The sequence below is a fragment of the Callorhinchus milii genome, unplaced genomic scaffold (assembly GCF_018977255.1).
Source record: "Callorhinchus milii isolate IMCB2004 unplaced genomic scaffold, IMCB_Cmil_1.0 Scaffold2, whole genome shotgun sequence".
Lineage (NCBI taxonomy): Eukaryota > Metazoa > Chordata > Chondrichthyes > Chimaeriformes > Callorhinchidae > Callorhinchus > Callorhinchus milii.
Window position 1 is genome coordinate 109066259 of NW_024704743.1, and position 10706 is coordinate 109076964.

At 40.0% G+C, this 10706-nt stretch overlaps 1 protein-coding gene across 1 annotated transcript; it reads left to right on the forward strand.

Moving 5' to 3' along the window:
* The first annotated feature begins 637 nt into the window (after positions 1–637).
* On the forward strand, positions 638–9256 carry LOC103180729 (dnaJ homolog subfamily C member 5). The gene is made up of 4 exons (XM_007896746.2): positions 638–746; positions 3948–4161; positions 4572–4743; positions 9162–9256. Exons 1-4 carry the CDS (start codon positions 640–642, stop codon positions 9254–9256), a joined length of 588 nt encoding a protein of 195 aa, XP_007894937.1. The 5' UTR covers positions 638–639.
* The last annotated feature ends 1450 nt before the right edge of the window (positions 9257–10706 follow it).

Here is a 10706-nt window from a genome sequence, read left to right on the forward strand (position 1 = left end):
TGCATTACTGAGACTGCCACAGAAAATTGATTCAGAAATTTCATTACTAGGCAGTAATCTTGGAGCCAACTCAGCCCCACAGAGAACCTACTTACCTCTCGTCAAGAGAGGTTAGTGATCTTTCTTCACCTGTGATCCTAGATAATGAGCGTTTCCAGGCTAGTTGACTGCAGCATCATAAATGAAACTCAAGCTTCTTCTTCACACCGACCATTAGACCATCTAAGCTGTGGGGAAGGAGGGGGAGAAAGGATTGCAGCATGTTAACAATGTGTTACTTTACAAAAAGTGCACAATGTCCCCTTCTGCAAAATGTCACAAGTCTTGAGGCTTTCTTAAAAGAGGCTATACAAATGTAATTTTGTATTGTATTTTTTTTTACCTTGGCTTTGACTGTCACATTTCCACTGGCCTCTTCTTTAGGTTGTTGTGATAATGCTTCTAGTTCTACTTACGCAGGAAACTATTTGTGCACCTACAGATTTTCAACCTGATTCAGTAGATTTCTGTTGTGTAGATCATCCTTTACCTTTTTACTTTACTTTTTTCCTGATGTATAAATTTGAATTGTATGGAACTGGTTTCACAGACATATGATTTGTTTGTTTTACAGACTGGTAAAAACAGACTGGGACTAAAATGTCTGAACCAAGACAGCGTTCACTGTCCACATCTGGAGAAGCACTTTACCAAATTCTAGGCCTGGAGAAAGGAGCTTCACCCGACCAAATAAAAAAATCCTATAGGTAGGTAGAGGGAGTGAGATCCACTGTGAAATTCAGTAATATTCTACTGTAACTTTGAAGATCATAAAAGCATCTGGCCGGGAAAATCATACATCACTCCACTTTACAGTGTATCCTTTGAAACGCTTTGGCAAGTCCTCCTTGCATGGAAGGCACTATACCAAATGAAGGATTATTATTATTGTTACTACTGTATTATTTTACTTATATTTTCAATGAAGGATGCAGTCACAGGCCATTAGCCCGGCGTGAAGGGCACTATATAAATCCAAGTTGTTGTTGTTATAAAAGGTTAGCATGAAGAAGGTCCTTTGGTCCATTTGATCTCATCCTTCTAATATATTCGCCCTAACGTGTTCCACGACAGCATTCAACATTTTTAAAAAAAAGATTCCAGTGTCCTGATCTCAACCATCCTCCCTGGTTCCAGTTGTTAATTAACTTCTAAATAATTCCTGGTATCTGTCCAAAAATTGCTCTTCACAATTCTAAACTTGTGCCCTCTGCTGTCTCGCCACATCCAATAGTATTCTGTTTACGTACTCAATCCCCACTGACATGTCTCTTTTGAAGACTGAAGAGCTGGAACTTGTCTAACTGTTGCTTATATCTCACTCCTCTGACGCTGGTGAATGTTTGTAACATAAGAATTAGGTCACCTGGGATAATTTGGCATAAGCAGTGTTATTTGAGAACTATCCTTGAGGGGGTAAGCGGAGTCTCCTGGATAGTGAGTAGGCTCCAAGTTCATGTGCTTGTCAGAATCGAAGCAACCCTCCGTGGCAGTCACGGTTGTCCAGTTTCTGAGCCAGGCAAATCTGCAGGACTCTTAGGCACTACTGATGTTAGACTAGTCAACCTGGCTTGTCAACAAGACGAGGAGGAAACGACAGGTCAGTGGGGGCAGGTATTCTTCCCACACTGCTCTAGTTAACCATACCAGCCAAAGTCCTAATGGGTAGGGTGGTCCTAACTGGAGAAGCAGCAGGAAGTTTGCCAGACAGAGGTTTCCATGGGAAGGTATGCGGTTTTAGCTGGTTAGACTCCAGCAGTACCCCAATACGCATGTGAAGTCCTGTAGCTCAGTGGTTAGAGCACTCACCTCGCAAGCGAGAAGACCTGGGTTTGATTCCCATCAGGGCAAAAAGTTGGGCAAGTTTCCTTACTCCACACGTTTCTGTTTACCTAGCAATAAGTTGGTCAATTGGCAGATTGCTTTTCCGGGGTTAATAATTCCTTCAAAATAAAAATAATAATAATTAGGTCACTCGATCCACGACTGTTTGTGGGTCACTACTATACGCAATTGGCTACCGCTTTTCGCCTACAAAATATACTGTCAATTCACTTTACAGTGTATTCCGTAAAGCACTTTGAGACACCTCGAAGACGCAATAAGGCGCTACATGAAATGTAAGGATTATTATTATTATTATTATTATGGGGTTCCCAGGCCTTTGCTCTGCCAACCTGCACCATATTTCTCTGGAATTAGGTAAGCAGGATGTGTATACTCCAGGTAGAGTGTACACATTCCATTCCATACCAGACAAGAAAATTTCCGTGTTTTTATGGCATACATGGAACTCTCAATCTAATGACTATTGCGTCTCAGAGAAGAACTAATATAAATAAAAGTATTGCTAGTTTCAGCTGGATAAAAACCAGTGGAAAGTTATTAGAATAAAAATCTCACAAGCAGTAATTAGTGTTTTAGTAACATATTCTATAATTTCAGCTCTGCTTGTACTTCAATGTGGCCTTGTTGGAAAAAAAACTGTTTTTGATATTATCAGATATCAAATGTAAATTAAACATCAAGAATTTATTATTAGTTTTGTGATACATCCTAATTAATAGAAATGGATTGAGCTGGTGTCATTGCTGCAAGCTTCAATGTTGGAAAAATTACTTGAATTGTAAACTACAGTTTATCTAACTAATAAGTGTAATGAATTACTAATAACAAAATACTATGCAGATGACTGGGGTATTAGTACTGTCGGTGTGAATGATTATCCATTCAAAGGAAAATCACTGTACTCCACAAAACAGGCAGAGCATTTATCATAAATGTTAATTTCCTTATTGCTCCTGCCAGATGCTTCCCCACTTGTTTGTGAAACCCCTGACATTGGTTTACCAAGCGCTCTGAGACGACGTCCGGCGTGGAGGGCGCTATATAAATCCGAGTTGTTGTAAATCCAAGTTGTTGTTGTTGTTGTTATTCAATTTTACTTCAGTTCTTTTTCCTTCACTCTGCACATCTTCCCCGCCCATGCGCATTTTTTGCTATTCCAGTTGAGATGGAGACTGGCAGGGCACAGCCTTTAATAGTGTGTTCTGTGCATTGTGGCTGTGAAATGACCCCAATTCATTAGCCAGCAGGTTAAAAGGTGATATTGAATGGCTCTCTCAAATGGCATTGGGCCCAATCACTTTCCAAAACTCAAGGGACTGTTTACCTGTGGTCAGGTATTGATTAGGTCAATGCCAAGAGCAGCATAGCCGATGCGATAATTGTGATGTTGAATAACAACAATCCTCCTTTCATTTGATATAGCACCTAATCACATATTTGAGACTCTCAAAGCACTTCAGAGGATATATTATAAAGTGAACTAACTGTATTTTGTGGGCGAAACCAATTGCACACAGCAGTGTCCCACAAACAGTCATGGATTGAGAGACCAAATTATTATAATTATTTTTTGAAAGGGTTAGTACCTCCGGAAGAGCGATCCAACAATCAACTAACAACCAGATTCCTATTTACTTTGAGGTAAACAGGCGTGTGGAGTAAGAAAACTCGCCCAATGTTTCGCAGGTCCAGATCCCAGAACCCAGGTTTCTCGGTTGCAAAGCGAGTGCTCTAACCATTTGTCGCATTTTCCTCCTCTTTGTCTCTCATTTAGAATTTAGTCCTAGAATCATCTTTGTTCCTCTTCCCTGAACCTTTCACAACCCTTCAGTGTGCTTTTGAAGAGATGGTACCCAAAAGCTTGTACAGTATTCCAAATGTGGCCTCACTGGTGACCTACACAATGTTAGAATCATCTATAGTTGAAATGCAGTCTATACTTTGTTTCATTTTGTTGACTTCATGTTGTTGTTTGTGGGACGTTGTTATGCTCCAAATTATGCTGCGTTCACCTACCCAATGACTTTTACTGACACTCTACAACTTTATGTATACCACAGGAAACTTGCCTTGAAACATCACCCAGACAAAAACCTGGACAACCCAGATGCCTCGGAAAAATTCAAAGAGATCAACAATGCTCATTCGATTCTTTCAGATATAACAAAGCGGAACATTTATGACAAATACGGATCACTGGGGCTCTATGTGGCCGAGCACTTTGGTGAAGAGAATGTGAACACATACTTTATGCTCTCTAGCTGGTGGGCAATGGTAGGATGATAAAACATTTATCAAACATTGTGATTTTTGGTTTGTTTTATTAATAATCATAATCCTTGCATTTGATAGACAGCCTTTCACATCAAAAGCTCTTCACAGGATTTACTGTAAAGTGCAGTGACTGTGTGTTTTGTGGGCAAACAAATGCACTGTAATGCACTATAAATACCTCAACCCGATAAGCCAATCAGTGTAGCAGCCCCCACTGGATCCATACAATTTGATCATATTGCATCTTTTATGTCAGGAGGACGTCTCAAAACACTTGATGTAATGGGAGGAAGGTAGGGTGGGCATTGTAGGAGATGAGATCAAATGTGTTGGAGGGACTTCTTCACCAATGTTGTAATCAGATCTGGATGGTGGCACTTGTCTAATTTGCTAATTTCTATCTTTTTTAGAGCCTCTTTTTATTCTGTGGGCTGATCACTGGCTGTTACCTTTGTTGCTGTATGTGCTGTTGCTGTAACTGCTGCTTTGGTAAGTGCAAACCCAAGCCACGGGGAGAGGCTTATGAGTACTACGTCTCCCCAGAGGACCTGGAGGAACAAATCCGCACAGACATGGAAACCGGTAAGTGCTGTGCCTTGGCTTATAGCAATACTTGCTTTGGTTTACTTGGGTTCAAGCCTCACAATGGGCAGATGCCCTCAAGCAAGCCTATTCAACATGCTCGACTGCCCGGATGGTTTAGAAAATCTTTCCAACACTTCTTGCAGTCAGGCCTCTCACTAAACACCCTCTCCAAACCTTTGGTCATTGAGGGAGAATGTTAACTATCCATTAATCATGTGAGAAGACCACATTTAATAATTCTGCTAGGTTGCATTTTACAAATAAAGCAATTAAAACGATCAGATGGTAAGTAGGTAATTAAAAAATCCTTGCACGTGATACAGCATCTCTCATGTCAGAGGATCTCTCAAAGCGCTTCAAAAGATTTACCGTAAAGTGTAGTGACAAGCCTCTCAGACACAATTTGTGAAGTTGGCATGATGCATTTCTGTTCAGCATCTGGAGTTGCTGATTATGACTCAATATTGGATATTTAATTTCTTATTGAATAGTCCAGATACGAGAGTCCTGTTACGAATGCCGCATTTTGACCTCAAAGTCCTCTTGAAAAATATTTGGAGTCTTTATACTCAATGATGAGTCTTCAATTCAGGAAGTTGCTGAGATTTGCTATTACCCTGTTTGCTAGTGTGACATCTACATCTACTTGCAAATTGCCTAGAATCTGAATGTGAATCTCCTGGGAGGGAGCAGGTAGTTGTGTAGGTTTCTTTTCTTTTTTTACTCTCCTCCATTCCAGATTAACCTAAGTATACGGTTAAGATGCCTGCAGTGTTGTTCAGGAGAAGTGATAATTACTTTTGGTGTGTCATGGCAATAGTTGAAATAACTAAGCCTAATAATATTCCTTTCAGCACAGCAAAGAAAAGCCCTTGACACTGCTTTTGTATTGAATCCAAAAGTTAATTTGGTTTGACGTATCTGTGGCAAATTGCTGCTTATTCGGCCCATGATATAATACCCATGAGGTACAATAGTTACAGGTCTGTTTTGATCATACATATATATGTATGGGCATGACAGATGGTTCCTCTGTTTCAACACAAATATCTGACTTTGCTTCAGTTGACTCACTAAACAAAGACCGATTTCATCATGCTGTGTCCACCTTAGTTCAAGGTAAGCACATGATGGCCATTTGATGTACAGTGCTTAGGAGCAGGAAGCACTGCTTTCATTCCTGCTCCACAATGTAACAAATCTCGAAAAAGGCCCAAAGCCTGATTTCTGCACATAATACCAAAATGGGCTGTTTTCTTTTTAATGTGATCAAAGACAACGCTTGCCTGACCCGCGCTTTAACGACATTAAAAGTCCTCGTAAGTTTCATCAGAACTCGGGAGAGTGAGCGAGCTAATGGAATACACACTCGCCAAGTTTCTATTTTAGAAGTTGAGAATTGCGACAGTCCCAAAGCCACCTCCTGCACATGATGTCAGGAAAAGGGCTTCAGTGCTTTGTGCTGACACAGTGGCCAGTTATCTCACACACCTATAGTAATAATAATCCTTGCATTTGATATGAGATATAACTTATGTGACCTTATCTCGGCTGCAAAGTGTGACCTTTGTCCTCACCAAAACCGCATGATAGAAATTGGAGAGCTTGAAAAATGAATAAATAATACAATAATCCTTACATTTGATATAGCGCCTTCCATGTCGGAATGATGTCTCAAATCGCTTCATAGGACATGCTGTAAAGCAAGGTGACTGTGTGTTTTGTCGGTGAATGGCTGCCCAGATAATGTCACTTAACCAATTTACTCTTGGCGTAATCTTTCACATGTGTCTCTTAAATTTCCTTTAAAAATAACTGTACAATGGTGGGTTAAAGGTAATGAAATCATAGCAGTTACAGCAGACCATCAAACCTAAGCTGGGTGCTCGCTCATTCACAGGAACTAATTTGAATGCTCCCCCTTGGTGACATCATCCGCAGACATGGGGTCAACTTCCATATGTATGCGGATGACACCCAACTCTATCTCTCTGCCTCCACCCTCAACTCCAGGACCACTGCTGTACTGACAGACTGCCTGTCGGACATCAAGTCCTGGATAAGGGCAAACTTCCTACTGTTGAATGTGAACAAAACTGAGGCTCTCGTGATTGCCAGCGCCTCTGCACCTCAGGCTCGGGCAGCTTCAACCTCCATGATTGCATACTTCAACTCAACAAGCCAGTCAGGAACCAAGGTGTCTTGCTCAACCCTCAACTATCTTTTCTTCCCCACATCCAAGCCATGACCCCCTTTGCCTTTCCCTTCTCCCACAATATAAACTACTGAACCACCACTAGCCACATAAGATACAAGAGCTGTAGGTGACAGTGAAATTCTGGTGACAGGGACGCATTTGTTTTGGATAAAACATTCAATTTCAATTTTATTATTTTCCTTACCTCATTTCTACTTTTCTACCCATCTATTCTGCTGTACAGACCAAATAGGTTCATTCCCTGGTCTCTGCTGGTGGTAATGAGAGTGCTAGAATTAGCTTCAATAAACTAGGGAAGAGAATTTTAGTCAGAGCTGACTCACAGCTCCATGATCTCGCTTCAGCATTTCACCTAAAGTGACCATTCTCCATGTGTGAGCCAAGACAGTGAGTTCCTATTTGACAGCAGGTTTGAACAAAGGAAGGGCAGGTCAAAGCTTAACCCTATCTTATGACTTTCTTATGTATGTATTCATAATATTCATATTAGCTTTAACTTGTCAGAACTGTCGTTCTTCATGGGCGAGCAGTGAGTGAGTATTGAAAGATTATTTTGATCATGGAAGGCATCACAACAGAGCCCATTTCTGTTTTCTTCCCATCCTCATCTTCTTAGCATCACTGTCCTCTCCCTCCTCTCCCTTTCCCCGTCTTTTCACCATCCACAGTCCTCTCCCCAGACCCCCATCCTCCTCCCATCGCCATCCTCCCCAATATCTATAAATTACGAACTTTCCCCAGGAGCCATGGCTGATTTTACCTTCCCTTACCTTGGGGCAATGTGATCGACTGTATTTGCCAGTTTAAAAGTCAAACCTCATGTAACAAGCTCTGTCTATCGAGCTGTATTCTAGATCTCTCATTTTAAGTTTTCAGTTTCCAATATAATGTTAAAATTGCTCAGTTGAGTTTCTTTAGAGTGGATCTCAACGTCTGGCTGAATGCTTTGCTCTTCTTACACAATAGGGCCATTCTACCTTCAAAGCCCTTTGGTCAAAGCCAAGTTGTCAAATGGCCATTTTCAGACTTGTTTCAACAGAGACCACTCAGCAAAGAAGGGGGCTTTTTAGAGGAGGTTGGTTGTGTTGGGTTACATTGGGGTGGGTGGTGAGAGAAATAGGGAACCACACCATTGGACAATTGTTTGTGTGGGAATAATATATTTTTAAATATACATATTGTTGCGTCATTATTTTTGTTACGTTCATTTTGCACTCCTTGCTTTTCATCTATTAATAGAGGCGATACATGGTGCAAAACCACATTATTCAAATAAATGAATGAATGAATGAATGAATGAATGCTAATGTGAGCAACTGAGCATTTTAGCTTTTTTTTGTTTTGCTATTGAATCATGCTGTAAAGATCCCATAATGCTATTTGAAAAAGAGAAGGAAGTTTAATCCGGTGGCCTGGCCAACCATTCACCATGTGAATTGATTAGAGTTCATAGCTGTTTTGGTGGACCTTGCTGTGTGCAAATTGGCTGCGACATTTTTGCCTTCGATTACGTCTAACAATTACCTGTGAAAGGCTTTAAGATGTTTTGATGGTGTCAAATACAAAGATTATTATATGATACACTAAAACCCCAGCTAACCAAATGGGGAGTGGGGGGATATCTGATGCGGTAAGCCAGAATTTCCAGCTAAGTATAATTACAATGCCTATACTGGCATTTATTGGTGCCAGCTTTTTTCAGCGGCAAAACATGTGGGTAAATCTTGCTACCGGCAATGTAATTGTTTGAATCTCATGAGCAGAAGATAGAATAAGCTATCTTCTGCTCACGAATTCAAACTTAGTCAAAGTCGATATCTCTGGTCACTGGCTCAATGTCTGTCGTTTGCTTACAAAATACAGTCACTACACTTTACACAATACCTTGAGAGATGCTTTGAGACGTCCACCTGACGTGAAAGGCGCTATATCAAGTGCAAGGTGTGTCATTATTTATTAATGTCATTCAGCAAAGAAACCTCAAAATGACAATTAGGCCTCGAATTTCTGGACATAAGAGAACAAACTGCCAAGAGCAAACTCTGAGGATTATTTGAATGAGTACATATGTGATTTACTGGTGCATTGCAACTCGAAACAGTCATTTCTCATGCTGCCAACTAATCTAAATGATTCATTTATAGATTAGCTTTAATAAACTTTCGACGAATACTGGAATTTTTTATTTGCGTTGCAGAATGTGAAACCCCAATCATGCTTCAGCCTACAAACTCAAGTGAAAAGACTCAGCTTATTGGTGACAGCCATCGTAGCTACAAAACAGATGGGTAGAGTTCAATAAAGAATAGGAAGCCGAGGTTTAACCTGAAACAACCTTTATGATGTGGACATGCCATATAGAGGGATTATGACGTTCACCTGGAAAATGAAGCAAAGTAACTGCCACTCCTGATGTCAGCTAAAAGAGTCACTTCAGATTCACCTGTAGCTGTAAAGTAGTTCAAAAACATCTGTGTAAGAAGAGTTAAAAGTTACTTGTTGCTCTAAATATTTCAAAACCCAAATCCCTGCTTTTATGGGTGTTTCAAATCTTACTTTACCTTGATATCATGACTTGGAAACGAACATATTGTATCATAATTCTGAATATTTGCTGGTGACCTTTGTCACATTCACTTTGCACGTTTAACCCACCTGCCCTTTGACAAACGGTGTGCTAACACTTCATTGTGGTTGTGTATAGCAAATGTTAACTTCATCAAGTAGATGCACTATGATTGATTCTCTTGAAGAAGTTAATTGGAAATTAGCAGCACTTTGTAGAAACATATATTATATATATTTTTATACAGTGCTTTTCACCTCAGGAGGATATCTCAACAAACTTGACACTGCAGGTTGGACACCCAAGTTTGGCGTGGAAGCCGAATGTGATGAGATATGTATGAACTTTGAAAGCTACAAATGGACAATTAAAGGATGATGCTCCGATTGTCAGCAAGTTCAGCAGGGAGCATATTTACTAACCTCTCGCAGGGTGGGACACTTTTTCTTCAATGGGGCTCTCATTATAAGCTACTATAACTCTTTATAGCCGTTATAATTCTTCATAACATTATCTTTCCATTTACATTTTCAAGACTGAGGTGGACAGATATTTGTTAGGTCAGGTTATTAAGGGATACTGGCAAGGTTGGGTAATTGGATTTAAGGTACAGATCAGCCATGATCTTATAGAATGTCAGAAGAGGCTCGAAGGGCTGAATGGCCTTCTCCGGTTTCTATGTCTATGGTTCTATCTATTTGTCTTGAGAGTCGTCATTTACTAAACACAATCAGAGTCATAAAATGAGGCACCAGTGAGTAGTAAAACCACCGCTTAGATAATTAACTGAACACTTTAAGTACAGACTGGGCTGTGTATGTACTTTTTAATAAAGTTCCTCAGGTTAAACTTGTAATCAAAAGAATATGAACTGGTGTGATTTAATCATTGGTTTTGCTAATGTACTTCTCAACTACGTACAACCATTTACATTCAGCTCTCTGATACTGAGGCATTGATTCTCTGATTATTGATAAACTTACTAATCTTGAAAGATAAGCACATTTCATTCATTGCTAGTAATTCTTTGACTGAAGAATCGGTTTTGTTTTAACTCTAATGAATTTATCTTACAATCGCTAAATATAGCACTTGATCACATCTATAATGAGACTCACATTATCAGAGCCCCATTCCATTCTCACACTGCAGAGGTCAGTAAATTTACCGCCAGCA

Excerpts from the sequence above, each read along its gene's own strand:
- LOC103180729 (XM_007896746.2), top strand. The coding sequence starts at position 640 with ATGTCTGAACCAAGACAGCGTTCACTGTCCACATCTGGAGAAGCACTT. Across the intron at positions 4,162-4,571 it reads TCTCTAGCTGGTGGGCAATG|AGCCTCTTTTTATTCTGTGG; the intron begins GTAGGATGATAA and ends TATCTTTTTTAG. Across the intron at positions 4,744-9,161 it reads CCGCACAGACATGGAAACCG|AATGTGAAACCCCAATCATG; the intron begins GTAAGTGCTGTG and ends TTTGCGTTGCAG.